The following is a 15,343-nucleotide window of genomic DNA, read 5'->3' on the forward strand; positions in this document are numbered from 1 at the left end:
GTTAGGTTCTAAGCCGCTTCTCCCTCAGGGTCGTGGGGCAGATGTATGTAATAAAGGCTAAACAATACTGCAAATTTGATTTGTAGTTGTTAAGACTACTGTTTTATTTTTACATTTTCTGCTTTTTTTGTGAAAATGTACAATTATCACACATTGTGATAATTCTGGTGATTCTACCTTCATCTTAAAATAGGGGTGCTCACACTTTTGTGGCTTAAAATCTACTCTAGAAAGTGTTAAAAATTGGTAGCCTGTTTAGCCGCCCTGTGATGGACTGGTGACCTGTCCAGGGTGTAACCTCCACCCAATGACAGTTGGGATAGGCTTCAGCTCCCCCCATGACCCAGAAGGATAAGCAGGTTAGATGATGTGTGGGTGTGTGTGTGTGTGTGTGTGTGTGTGTGTGTGTGTGTGTGTGTGTGTGTGTGTGTGTGCGTTCAAGTGAGGCGCAGTCTACCAACGTGTACTCGACTGGTCGATCGTGATTGACATATTGGGCACCCATGTCTTAAAACATTATAATCTCAAAATGACCTCCCAGCAAAACTAATATGCTTCAGTAATCAATAAAGTATACTTAAATGCACATGTGAAAAAGTACTCCCATCATTCCAATGAGCAGAATTGTGTAAATCATAAAAATTCAATTTGTGATTACAAATGTGTTAAGGAATGTTTTGGATGGCCATTTGAATCCATTGTTTTCCTCTGAGATTGAAACAGCCTTCGTATTAAAATCTGTTTGGTCTATATTGTCACACACTGTGACTTTACTTCTCTCTGGCTGTTGGTTTTATGCAGTTAACTGCAAAAGCAAAAGCAAGAGCCTAGAGACTCCATTCATAACTCAAAAACAGTAGGAAGGAGAGAAGAGTTGAACAGTAAAGTCTGTGAGTTTTTATCAGTCTATACAATTGATTGCATAGTTCCTCAGAAACAGAATAAGAAATGATGTTAGCTTGGCGCATAACCAATATTTTAAAGTTTCTATTCCTTCACTCCAACACCAGCATAGCATTTCTAAACCAGTTAGAATAAAGGGTAAAAATGTTTAATTCTGTTATTTTTTTAAGCATTTGTGTTTGCATTGACAAGGAAACAGTACTTTCAATTCCAACATATACTTATGAAGTGCTAAATGATAATTTTGCAAAGGTTGTTAGATAAGAAGCACTTGATGAACCTGGGCTGTAGCTGACACACTCACTCACTCACTCACTCACTCACTCACTCACTCACTCACTCGCTCATTCATTCATTCATTCAGTCATTAATTCATTTATTCACTCATTCATTCTCTCACTCGCTTATGTTTAGTAAGTGGACAGCTCTTCACAAGGGGGCATCATAAATACTTTAGGTTTTGTCCTAAAACATATTTTTAGAAATCAATTCATGGTGGAGGTACATGCCAGGCATTGTGAGTTTAAATTGGTCCCATTTTCAGATTTACCACTTTTTACCATCATCAACTTTACATATAAACATAGTAAATAAAAAGGCTATATTTAGATTGTAGACATAATTCCTGTCATCACCACTGTACACAAAATCAAGAGTTATTAAGTTAGATGATCCATTTTACATCACAACACTGTTCATTCCCAGTTTTTGTTTTCATTCCTTGAGTCGGTTTAAGCCTCGCTCCTTACATAATTATTTTAAATTGTTGCCTCACTTGTAATATCAACGCTGCAACACTGAGTTAATCTTAATTCCATTTTTAATTTTCATAATTATCTCTAATAGTGTAATAATGACCCTCCTGCATTGCAGTCTATATCTACATATAGACCGCAGACACAAACTAAATCCTCCACGCCTTTAACAACAGATCAGTTTTGTCTCAAACTTCTTTTATTTTATACAGCATCATTTTATCTTTTATTTGCAGTATTTACATGTCCTTAACTCACATCATGACAAGCACATTCTGGCCATGAAAGAGATAAAAGCACAATACTTAGATAACACAGTCACCCTGGTATCATCATGTTCTTTTATACGCTTCACTTCTGTCAATATGCCATCTGTTTTAATCGAAGGACATCATCTCCAAGCACTTCCATTGGTTGTTTGAACACTATACCACACCAGGTTACCTTAACAGCCTCAAAAACACATAATTTGAATGACATCTAATCAAACACAATGCAGATAGCTACTTGCCATGAAAATTTCCAAACATACAGTAGATTACTTTTAAATACAATGTTGGTCATATCAAGAACTGTAAGCACATACATGGAAATGGATTTCTGGCCACTGCCACCAGTAGGAGCAGTCAAAATGAAAAATGTGTTCAGGCCAAAAGACAGTCATGGAAGGAGCACTTATAGGAAAACAAAATGAAATGAACACATAACACATAAGATTTAATAGGCCTAAATTAGGTCTCTGGTATAGATATCACCTTGTGCTTACTGATAGATTTTTCACCCAATGGTTTTCAGAGGGATTTTATCTCTGTGTTAAATGCATTTGTGCACCTATTTATTTTTTCAGATCTCTCAATATTGTCATTCTTATTTTTTATCATTATTATTGTTTTTTTGTTCATAATGCAAAAGACATACAATTGCTGTGTATTTGCTCGGTCAGGCTTCAGTAGCTCCACCAATGCACAAGGCCATATTTGTAAAAATTATTCTGTTGTGCTATTTCTGGTTATGCTCTGGAGAGCACCGACTCTCTTAGAAAACGCCATTATGGGAAGCTAATTGTAAAGCGTAAATGTCAGGTATGACTAATGCATGGCCTGTGCAGAGAAACTGTAAGTGCCTAATGTTGGCTTTCAACGCTTCAGTGGATGCAATGGAAACACATTTGCTGAAGCCCACTTTTGCAACAACATCAGCAGAGCTCAGATGTGAATCACAGGCCCTCAGAGATCTGAAGAGGCACAAACCTTTGAATCATGCATTCTTCTTTGAAAAGACTAATTCTTTGTAGGGCTTTAGCAAACATTATCAAGCCGGGCCTTTTTCTATTCACCTAGCATCTCATAAAATGGTAACGTTTAGTGTGTTGTGGAACGAGGAACTGCTGTTTGCATCTTGGCACTGTCCTATAAAAACTGCGCATCTTCATAATGTTCTGTTTCTACTTACGTCTACAGAATTTGATCACAGCGGCTGCCTTTTATTTTGCATGAACACTTCACAGTGAGTGGAACAAAAGAGATTGTCCAAAATGAACTGTTATATAATCTCATTACTTTAACTTCCATTAAAAGTTAAGTACATTTTAGCTTCTCCTGTAAGGTTACGATTAGTGATTTTGTTAGGAGAGCAACAACGTGCAGGATGTCATGTCTTGATATCACATAACGGATTTTCAGGATTTTTCAGGCCAATGCACTTCCCAAATTAGGTTATGCAAGACAAGAATCTAGCTTTAATAGATCGCTTGATTTTTGGGAAATATTAAAGTCCCACATATTGATTTGTCCTGGTTGGATGGTGCTGTTTTCATATCAAACCTATAGAGTCTCACCTTAATTTCCTAGTTCAGCACATTCTGTTGTTTCCTGCACCATGCAGTGCTCTGCCTTCTAGGTAATTTTTGTAGTCACAGCTCTACAAAACTGGAAGATGGCAGGACAAGAATAGACCATTGTCCACTTATTTGAAAAGTCTCTTGGAACGCTCCTTTTGAACCTGCCAAGCTGAGGCACAGCAAAGCATCCTAGCCAAATCATACGTGATGTTTACATCTTTTACAGTGACCTTTCACAGGATCTTTAGAAATACTTACTTGAGTCACAGATGATGTGTTATATATGACCAATAGGTATGGTCAGAATAGCAGTGCTTTATACATAACATATGGTTCTTTATTTGGATATACCAGCTCATTAGTTGTAGAGCAGCCTTGAAACTGAAACCACAGATTGAGATCAAACCTTCCTTTTGAAAAACAAGACACTTTTTCTTCTAGTGAATCGAATAACCAGAGACTTGACAAGGTGGCATTTTATACCTTTTTCCTCACTTTAAATTCCACAGTGAAACGTCCAGGTCCGTACATCATTGTGGAGCTATTCAAACAGGGTACCACACACCAGATGCATCAGGTAGACAAACACAGTAAAGAGCTAAGCACTACTTAGCATTTCTCTATTACTGCACTATATTAAACCCAGACCCAGACCATAAATTCATAGGGGCTTCAAAAATGAACACTGAGAAAGATGTCAATCTAAAATCTTTAAGATAAGCATAGAAATTGTCTGTTTTCACCTCAGCTACTATTACTAGCCACATCGGATTTGACCTCTTATCTTTTTGCTCAGAAACAGAGAGTTTGTGAATAGTTAGAGAGCTCATAACAAACTTGATAAAGTCACTATATGGGTCATTCTCCATTTGGAGTGGGAAACCATGTTGCAAAGGTTGCAGGGCTTATAAAAATGCTTAAAATATTAGGCACAGCTGCAAAAGTCAGTATATACTGTACATTTACACAGTTTACCTAAGATTAAATAATACTTTTCACTTATGATTTCTCAGCCTTTTCTTTTTTAATCCTGTATCATAGTTGCTCTGCATATGTAAAACAGCTCAACACAAAACCAATTTTGAATCATTTGGGAAACCATTTTTAATATAATACAATATTTATAAGAGGTTTTACTTAGGAAATTATATAAAACAGATTCATGTTTACATTTTATATCACTAATGTTATACTACATTTAAAAGTGTTAATTTTATTTAAAGATTCATTAATCACAGGGATTTTGGTCACTGGTGTTTTCGAGACTCTTATGTTATATTTTAACATAGTATTTTCAGCTCTATTAAACTGCTTCCAGGGGTCAAATCTCATCGGAGAAGAAGCATCTTAAGGCATGAGAAGGTGTCCACACCTGCTCAATTTATTTCATTAATCAGGCAGCACATACTGCAACTTCTATGTTCTCTGTCACTGGTGTTATGTGCTTTAAAGGCTGGGTAATTACAATTTTGCCAACATAATGCAAGATATCATTTTTATTACTGACTTTAAATAGTTGCACAAGGTCAACCTGGTGTCACAGTCACTGCTGTTACACCATATCCATATTAAACCACTGACTGTAAAATATGTTTGGAATTAAACTCAAATTTTTGCATATATGATAATATGATATGTTAATGGACATATTTAGATTATTTAGTTTTGGGATGAAAGAAATTGATTATTTAAAAAGTTATTCACTTGAATTCCCACACCAAATGGAGAATGACCCACATGATATTGAAGGTTTATTTAATTAAACCCATACAAGTGTAAAATGAGCTTGACCTTGTTTACTAGTACATTTCTGTAATGCATCCTATGTGCTACAGCTGTACTTTGTACCACTTGCTTCCCAGCAGCAGAGGCCCTCTGGCTGACACTCTGATGCGGAGCTTCTTGTCTGGTGTTAAGTAGCCTCAGCTGGCTACAGTTAAGAAACTCTGACCAAAACGTAAGCCAGCATGTTTAGTTTTAAAGTTGAAACATCTCCTGGTTCTTCAGTATGAGAATGTATAACTGTTAGACAGAAGCTAATTTGCATCCTAATTTATTCTTCTTTTTTTTTTTTTTAGTTTCATTGAATAATCGAAAACTCTGACTTATTCTTATTCATTACAGCTACAGCTTGTCAAGCTTTATGGCTATTGTTATCACTGTTGTTATTACATTTTCACAGCTCTGAAAAAAAAGAGGAAGTCAAGTTCAAAAGGTTGACAAAGAGTGTGTTTGGGCTTAGCATGCTATATTATTTTTGCATGTATGAGACCAAATTCAAGCTAAGGTGGTCTTGCAGTGAGATAGCCCATAACAGACCACTGCGCCCATGTTGATTCTCATGCTCCACTATATCCTTGCCAGGAGGCTTGCAATACATTATTAAGCAAACAGATGCATTATGACCTAAAAAAAACAAAACCCAGCTTTTCTTCCCCCAAGAGATCTGCTAAGAATCTGGTAGCTTCATCTATATAGATTCATTTCACTCTATTCTTTCTCATGTGAATATGAGCTTTGCCAATTCAAATACCAATCTGTTAAACGATCTTGTTCGATCCTGTTTGGATGTATCACTGCAAAACTCATAAACCCATTTCTTCATTTCTTACTCCATCTGTGTTTAGCTGCTAAGCAGACCCAGAGCTGAAACCACACTGAAAGAAACTGAAATCTTTTTGGATATGTGGGGGATGTCTTTGTTTCTGATGTTGCTTTTTGGTCAGGATTCAGAGGGTGAATGCTTTGTTTTTCCTAGCCTTCCTCTATCCACAGCAGGCGTCCTAAGGCCAGAGAAGTGAAAAACACCACAGCTTTGAGCTCGGACAGAATGAGGAAAACAAAGAACACAAAACATGAAGCGTGAGCCTTAAATGAGTGGGAACAGCACAGAGACCAGCAGAGGCCGTTTTCATATGGAGCGGCGTTTCCCTCAGACAGGAATACTGATGTAGTTCAACCCCCATTGTGGGCACACAACCAAGCACGATATCAGTCCTTCCTCAGTTCAAAACCATAGTGGATCAGATTTCAGTATTCATGCCACCACAGTCAGTGAGGAAAGTAAACATATAAGAGGATTTGCTTTTCCAATCCTTGGTCAATATTGTTCAGAATTGTCTTTCCAAGCAGATGGTGAAATATGGCATCTCAGTATACACAGGACTGTAGTGAATGGTTTGGGGATTGGTGGACTTGGATTACCCAACAGGGCTATTTTTTGAGCCCTGGATGCTGATAATGCTTTTAACTGACTGAGTAAGTAAAGAGAGGGAAGTAGACCATTGCTTTACATCTCTTCGGGTTCATAGGGGAGCTCAGCTGAAGAGGGAGAAAACAAATCCGAGGGCACTGGGGTTCTCTTTTGATCCTTACGCGGTGTCCTTTGGAATGGTCTCCCTCTGGATTTGCTTAATTGGATGCCTTGTTTCTCCCTCTAGTTTATTTTCTGTTCGCCTGAAATGCTCTCAGACTTCAGCAACCACACAAAGTTCAGATTCCCAAAGGAACTGTGACTGCTGTGGTGTGACATGAGGCCAAGCCACATCTGCGCAAGCTTTCCATTCATTCAGGTGCTGCTTTGATGAAAAGTGCCCCAGCTTTCCCAAACGTCCTCTCTGGCTCCATCCCTCTCTTTCTAATTTGGGACGACAGGCAGTCGTAGGAGGGGGAGGGATATGTGTGAGAGGGAAATTTGCCAAAAGTTCAGAGGCGTTGAGAGGGTTTTCTATTTCCTTATCCAGTTCTTTATGCTATATGTGACCCGGTTTGGAGAGATAGGCAATGAGGGCCACCACCACACCAACATAAACCCCTGTCCCGATGGTGATGGAGAGAGCGGCCAGGAACAGGGCCCGTCTGGAGGCGATACTGGCCATGGGGAAGTCTCCCTTTGTCACGGCTTTGCTAGTCTAGGAGAGAGGAAGAGAAGGAAAAGCATGGTGAAAGAGAGCCAGGATCAAAGGCTATAGTGATCCCCTTTTCTCTACATGAGGGTAATTTGCCAGAGCTATTTATTGCTCCACTGATGACGCGTTTGAGCGAGGGGCATATTCAAATGGGAGGAAGATGCGCATTCACATATGTCTCTCTCCCAGTGAAGGGAAAAATTCCCAAATGGTATGAAAAAGAAAATTAAAAAAGAATTTCTTGAACAGAGAGCTTTTTTGCTATCTGGCAACACTTTCAAACAAGTCACTTTGAAACGTGAAAATTGTTCTGTGACAAAAAGAATCAAAGCAAAGGACACAATGATTTTGACAGATCTCACAAGCAATGTGAGAAGGTTAATAGGACTGTAAAACAATATGGAAACTCACATTTTACACAAATTAACATTTTTCCCTGAATAGAACAAGAGATTTAGACAGTTGAAAAGCAAGATGGTCTGTAATATCAGCATTAGAAGGAGCTGTTGTGCCATAAAAGAATCATACTTTCAACTTTCAAACCAAGTTTCAGTGAGAATAATGTCTCAGAAATGGCACAATGTCATTTTCTTGGTGTCCAATACTGATATTAATACCTTAAGTATTAACTGGTACAATAGTTTTTCTTTAAAAACTACTAAACTTTGAAAGGAGCTATTTAAATGTAAGTGCTTTGTTTATAAGTACGCTATCATTTCCTCCCACACCACAGGAGGAGATAACAATATGACATCACACAATGTGAGAGTGCAATTTCAGAAAAGATTTGTTATAGGATTCAGTCAGATTAATTTTTCCCTCTTATATCCAATCCAGCTGGTATTGGTTCTGTGCCATCTCACATGTCTGTGGCTCTCACAGGACTGTGAATGCAGCTTGTTTAACAAACATTCTTTTTTAGTTAACTTATCAGTTAGTTTTGCAATACTGTGCAAAGGTCAAATAAAATAAGGAAAAAGACCAAAACGAATTCTTCTAAATCCATAGGCATTAATGCCCCCCCACCCCCTGCAGGACCTTTTTTCAGTTACAAACATACAATTTTCTAAAATGTCTTGCTATGCTGAAGCATTAGGACTTTCCTTCACTGGAACTAAGGGGTCTAGGCCAAATCATGAAAAACAACATAGCATTATCCCTCCTCTTCCAAACTGTGCTGTAAAAATTATTAGTTTCCATGCCAACACAAAGCATGCAAATGCAGTGTTGGATGCCATTGTTTTCAACTATTCTAGGGAATAGAATTTGCACTATGTGGAGTGATCTCACCAGCATCTCTTTTGACTTGTATACTCTCCCCTGAAGGATGTTTTTAAGAGAACAGAGCATCGAAGGCTGCAGCTCAAAGGGGAAGCCTCACTCGCTCAAATTTAATTTCTTTTCTTACATTGTCTATTAAGCAGCCTGTAATTGTTTAATCGATCCATTCCTATGGATGAATAATTAAGTGTTGGTATGATGCTTGTCTCCCCAAGGACTGGGTTTAAAGGGCTGATGGACTGTGGCTCAGTGAACAGACTATATGTGATACTGCAAATAGTGTCTGTATGGCATCAGTGCAAGCAGTCCAATTGTTCTAAATCCATAGGCAGTAATGCACCCACCCACGCCACAACCCCCCCCCCCCCCGTGCCTTTTTTTTTGCAGCTACAAACACACAATTGTCTTGCTATGCTGAAGCATTAGGACTTTCCTTCACTGGAATTAAGAGGTCTAGGCCAACCCATGAAAAACAACATCATAGCATTATCCCTCCTCTTCCAAATTGTACAGTTGGCAAAATACAGTCAGACAGGTAATGTTCTCCTGGCATTCGCCAAACACAGATTCATCCATCAGACAGTCAGATAGAGAAGCGTGATTCGTCACTCCACAGAATGCATTTCTACTACTCCAGAGTCCAGTGGCAGCATGCTTTACAACACTCCGTCATACACTTGGCATTATCTAAGGTGATGTACATGCCATGAAGCTACCAGAGCACAGTTTTTGTGTTGATGTTAATGCCAGAGAAAGTTTGAAACTCTGCAGTTATTGTGACAGCAAAGTGATTGTTATGCACTATGTGCCTCAGCACTCAGTGATCCTGTTCTGTAACATAAATGTTTGTAAAGGCAGATTGCATGAGTAGGTGCTTAATTTTATATATCTGTGGCAATGAGACTGAATGAAACATTTGAATTCAATGATTAAGATGAGTGTCCCGATACTTTTGTCCATCTAGTGTATGTATACATGCAGTTATATTATGGCATTTTACAATGTTTGGGTCCAGCAATCTTTTTTTTTCATTTTGACCTATTTTGAGGTGACACAAACCTCACTTCAGTAGTTGACAGAGCACATTATTGTTTTGAGCCAAAGTGCCCCCCCTCCGGTGAGAGGCTTTTTGATTCTCTGGCTGTAATTGTAATTTTCTTGGTTCCGGTGCTCTTGTCTGTGGCTGCGCTCAGTCCCGGCTGGGTTCCCCACCTCTGCTTTCAGGCCTTGCCACACTCAGTGGTGCGCTGCAGCCACAGGGGAGCCAAGACTTTTCATGTGCACGCACCTTGTTTGTCACACCGTCTTCTTCATGTTGCGAAGAGTGGCTTTATGCGGAGGAAAAACTGTTAGTGAAAGCGAGAATGCAGAATCAAACGGATGGAAAATGCAAGATGTAACTATCAGTTTCCATGCCAACACAAAGCATGCGAATGCAGTGTTGGATGCCATTGTTTTCAACAATCCTAGGGAATTTGTACTATTTAGAGCGAAAAAACATCTCTTTTGACTTGTATACTCTCCCCTGAAGGAGGTTTTAAGAGAACAGAGCATCTTAATGTGGCCGTGAACAGCTTTATCTAATAATTTCATTCCCTGAACGCGCAAGAAATCTGCACCGAAGGCTGCAGCTCAAAGGGGAAGCCTCACTCGCTCAAATTTAATTTCTTTTCTAACATTGTCTATTAAGCAGCCTGTAATTGTTTAATCGATCCATTCCTCCAGTTTGGATGAATAATTAAGTGTTGGTATGATGCTTGTCTCCCCAAGGACAGGGTTTAAAGGGCTGATGGACTGTGGCTCAGTGAACAGACTATATGTGATACTGCAAATAGTGTCTGTACAGCATCATTGCAACAAGTACTAGGGATGGGAATCTCTAAGCGCCTCACAATTTGACTTCATGTCCAAATGCCAAGATGAAAATGTACAATTCTTCTATATAGGTTTTTTCTCATAATTGTGCATCTTCACAAATAGCATTAGCTAGTCAAATTTGAGTGTAGCCTACAGGCGTATAGTCAAATGCAACAGTTTGACCACCCCCAATCAAATGACATTCTTTGTTGCCTTTATAGATGAAAATAAGTCAACACGTCCTCTACAGGGAACAAATTAAAAGTTTTTTTTCTGCAAATTTGACTGCAAAATTTGTATTTATTGCTGAGTTCTGCATGTGGGAAAAAAAACAAAGCATAAAACATGCCATGACATCCACAAATTTTATGTTTTCCATTTTGCCTTAATTTAATTTTGAGGACATGTCAATCATTCCACTTAGAAAATCAATAAAACATGTGATTTGAACGTTAACTTATGTCTGAGATGTCCTGATCCCATCCAATAGAGCTGTATTAGAGCCTACTTAGGCATATTTTAGTGCATTGGGTAAAGGCTATAGTGCTTTGCCATGCCACCAGTAGCATTCACAAAATACAAGAAGAGTGTTTCACTCGTGAGTGAGTTGAAAATGAAACTGTTGCAGAAATATTATGTTTTCTAGTTCTGGTTTTAAACTTTAGTTTTAAATCTTTAGCTGAGAGAAAATAGGGTAAGGTGATGTTTTATACTTTGATGCAGCATCTTTTGAGAGAGAATTGCAGTGCATCTAACAATAGATTATTTCTATGCACCCACCTATAGTAAGTATAGTATTCTAGAAATCACTTTTTCACTATTAAGAAATTATTTCTTATGCAAATTGTTAAAATTGGAATTTATCTACGCTAAAAAAATACTTCAGTTCTTTATCATGGTCACCTGGGGGTAAAATCAAAATGAACTACAGAAGACAGTTCTACTGTCTACAGTAGTTCTACAGATCTACTGTAATTGCTTTCATTACCTCAGATAATGTATATGTTTCACATTTCCATCACCCTGCTCATGTGCTTGCTGCTTTGCTGCGACTTAAATAAATCCAAAATTACATACAGCAGATGGCTCGGCAAATCTAAACAAAGCTCAAGGCTTTCTCTCAGCACAGCTTTGCATTTTTAAACTTGCCCTGCATCCTCTGTCTCTACAAATGGATGTTTGGAAAGTAATGTTTGCTGTGTTTATGCACGTGCTCTACTGCACGTTCATTTGTCATGGCCTTTTGTACTCCTGTGTCTGTTTCAGTAGACGTTTCACACCACAGCACGAGTGTGAGCTGGTGGTTCACACATGGCTGCAGGCGTGGGAGGCTCACCACTCTCTGTCAATGCGCCTGACCCCCTAATCCCAGGAAAACACTATCGATTTGTACTCCTTTGCTTGGCGACGGTCAATAACGCACTGTTTGGCCACCAGTTCTGAGACGCTGAACTCTGAGTTATCATGTAAACACGCTTTGTCACTTTTGTTCACTTGTACATTCACGTTTACTGAGAGTGATACTCTTGTCGAGGTAAGTAACTCGTCTGCTCACCCACACATACACACACACATAATTGCATCACTCTGCACAGAAAAAGCATTACATGAAAGAACGTTCTAGCATTTTTGAACCTAATCTCTGTCTGTTTTGTCTACAGACACATGATTATCATGTGCAATAATATTTCCTTGTACATAAAAGAACAGTAAAAATTTCAATTCAAAACATTTAGAATAGAAGCCAGTAGTTTCAGCTTTAGCTCATTCTGCCATAGCGCTTGTATAAGGTGTAACTTTTAACAAAACACATTCTTGTCATACTTTTCACTCGCGAGTGAGGTGAAAATGAAACTATCGCAGAAATGTTATGCTTTCTAGTCCTGGTTTTACTAGCTTTAGCTGTAAAGCCACCTCTAATAAATATAGTATTAGCCACCTCTAAAAAATAAATAAACATTATTTTGATGATGATAAAACTTGTGTTACAGGAATATAAAATGTAATTTAATTTAATTTAATGTATATATATATATATATATATATATATATATATATATATATATGTATGTATATATAATACACACACACACACACACACAATAATTTGGGGTATCTCAAATGAAAAAAGACAGTCAGAGATTAGGCTGAAAATCACTGGAGCGTTCCTTTAAAGCTGCCATAATGAATGTTCTGATTGCTGCTGCAGATTTCACACTGACGTAAATGACATACACAGAGCGCATACAGAGCTATCTTGTTGTGAAAGTCATCTTCTTTCCCCAGACACCACTGCCAGACGCACACTGAAGCAGGTAGAGAGGGAGGGACAAGGAGCACGGAGTGGGCGGGCCCCCTCATTACTATTCTGCTGTGCTCCGCCGTTATGGATAGAGAGTCTATTCAGAACATTCTCTGAGGAAGGTGCTTGGTGTGAGCAGAGGCAGGGTAAAAACAGCCCTATATCCACCAGCCTATCTTCGCTAACGCCAGATTCCAGGGACAGACGGGTGAGGGCGTCAGCCGCACTCTCTAAACACCACCATCATTATAATAATTACTGCAGGAGAATTAAATTAGCCCCTGACAAGATAATTCACTCGGTGCCTCCACTTGCCATGACCTAAACTGCAGATAAGAGCTAAATGTTTAGTTCTGGATTTAAAAAAAAAAGAGGAAAAGAGGAAAAGGGCCTGTCTGGAAAGCATACAACATCTTCTAAAAAAACAGAAGTTCAAATAACACTTTTCATAAAATAAATAAATAAATAAACACAGTGTGCATTGAATGTGTTTGCACTGTTGTTCAATGCAAACAGATATAATGCTCGCCATGTTTTTGAAAGCTGTTTCCTTCAGGAGAAATGGAACATGATGTTATCAGAGGAACCTGCTTCTTTTGATAGAGGAACTGATTGAAGCTTTGGAGAGATTCTAAAAACAGCAGAACAAAGACTTTTAGACTTCTGAATGGAAAAACAGATTGACAGCAGACAATAAAGGCAATATATAAAAATTTCTCATATACTGACAGAAGCAAGGTAGACAGGAAAATGCAAGGTGATCACAATTGATCTATTCATACTCCACCCACAAACATATACTTCACTCACAAATGAACTCTGATAAAATCCCAAGTGGAGCAAGAAATAAAAAATGTTAAAGTACTTATATTTAGATTTTGTATGTCTGTGAAAGATGTAAAGATTGATTGATTATGTTTTGTAATCAAGGTGCATGTAGCTTTTGCAAAGAGACCTGATTGAACAAACATTTTGTGGCTGAAGGAAGGCTAAACATTCTTAATACTGATGTCAGCTGGTAAAAGTTCATATTAATATTTCAATTTTTTATTTTATGCCCAAGTAGTTTAAGTTAAATGTTGCTATAGTCTCAGCATTCCCACAAAATCAAACTCACATTTTTTAAGGAATATAAATATTGTAGCACTGAAAGTGGAGCTTTCCAGTATTTTTTGAGGCCCTGGTTTCTGTTATTATTATTTATTTATTATTATCTCTTTTCTTCACATTAGTTCTCTTTGCAAATAATTTCCAGATAACACTTTACTGTAGATGTTTATAAAGCTATATAACACCCACATAAACTTTACATACAGCTGACATAACCCTACATAAATGTTTATACATGCTTATTCCAATAAGCGTCATTCATTATAAAGGTTATATTTGCCAGCTTTGATCACAGTTAACTAAAGTAGCCTTTAGGAAAGATGAATAGTAAAGGAATAATCATTTGTAAACATTTATGTAGGGTTATGTCAGCTGTTAAACTTATGTAGGTGTCATGTAGCCTTATGAACAGCAACCAGCAGTGTTACCAATTTTTATGTGTGTGTTGCTATGCTAAATGATTTATTTGCCAAACATTAGGTCTGGATATAGTTTTTGTGACACCATGATGGCGTTCAGATTGATCAGTTCATCACATATTACTGTCATACAGTTAAACAGAGCTGTCAAGGTCAAATGTTTTGCTCTATCGCCAAAAGATTGTGAGTTTGAATTTCAGCAATGCCACAACCAAAAAATCTGGAATTATCAGAAATACCAATAAAACCATTAGTTGTTAGTTCCAGCTGATTGGTCTGGTTCTAATACAAAATGGTCAAAAGGTGCAGTTGGAGGACGTGTAGAGGAAACTCAACAGAAGAACACAACACCAGCTTAATATAATAAGGACACCCAGTGTCACTGATAAGCAGCACCAAGAACTATTTGAGTGAACTGCTCCCCTTGTGGAGAATCTTCAGACTGCTAAATGTGAGTGAGTTACATGCAAGTCCATTAGGTATTTTATGTGTACAAAAGATCAACAGTAGACTTCCACACTATTAGCCCACTTACACCTTATGCCAGCCTGTATTTTTGGTGAACGGAACAAAGTCAGATTTTACTTGACCGCATGAAAAGCAAGCTGTAAACACCCTGTCTTTTGATTAGATTTGGATACTCAAACCACATTCAAAGATGGGTCACCACACTTAACACAAGTGTAAATGGAATGCAGGTTCATTATCTGTATACAAATACATGGCCAGATCATGAGCATGCATTCCACTTATTTATTGATCAGGGCTTTCTAGCAGGTGAGAGAACAAACAAGAAAAGGCAAGATACACAAGGCTGTCCATATCTCTGAACATATGTTAATGCAAAGTGTTGTGAGTGACTATAACTAACTGCTGGTTGTAGGAGCTGCTAAGTGTTGGCTAGGACATTAGCCACCTAGATATGTAAGAATATCTCTAAACCTTTGCTTAGACTGTCAATCCACTCT

At 38.1% G+C, this 15,343-nt stretch overlaps 1 protein-coding gene across 2 annotated transcripts in view; it reads right to left on the reverse strand.

The window, feature by feature from the left end:
• Positions 1–1,835: 1,835 nt before the first annotated feature.
• syndig1l (synapse differentiation inducing 1-like) overlaps positions 1,836–15,343 on the reverse strand; it is a 45,362-nt gene continuing 31,854 nt past the window's right edge. For both annotated transcript variants that reach the window (XM_017692487.2, XM_017692486.2), the window contains exon 4: positions 1,836–7,409. In XM_017692487.2, the coding sequence (XP_017547976.1) occupies positions 7,251–7,409 (159 nt within the window). In that variant the 3' untranslated portion in view covers positions 1,836–7,250. The remainder of the gene's footprint in view (positions 7,410–15,343) is intronic.

This window comes from Pygocentrus nattereri, chromosome 4 (genome assembly GCF_015220715.1).
Source record: "Pygocentrus nattereri isolate fPygNat1 chromosome 4, fPygNat1.pri, whole genome shotgun sequence".
In the NCBI taxonomy this organism is placed as follows: Eukaryota; Metazoa; Chordata; class Actinopteri; order Characiformes; family Serrasalmidae; genus Pygocentrus; species Pygocentrus nattereri.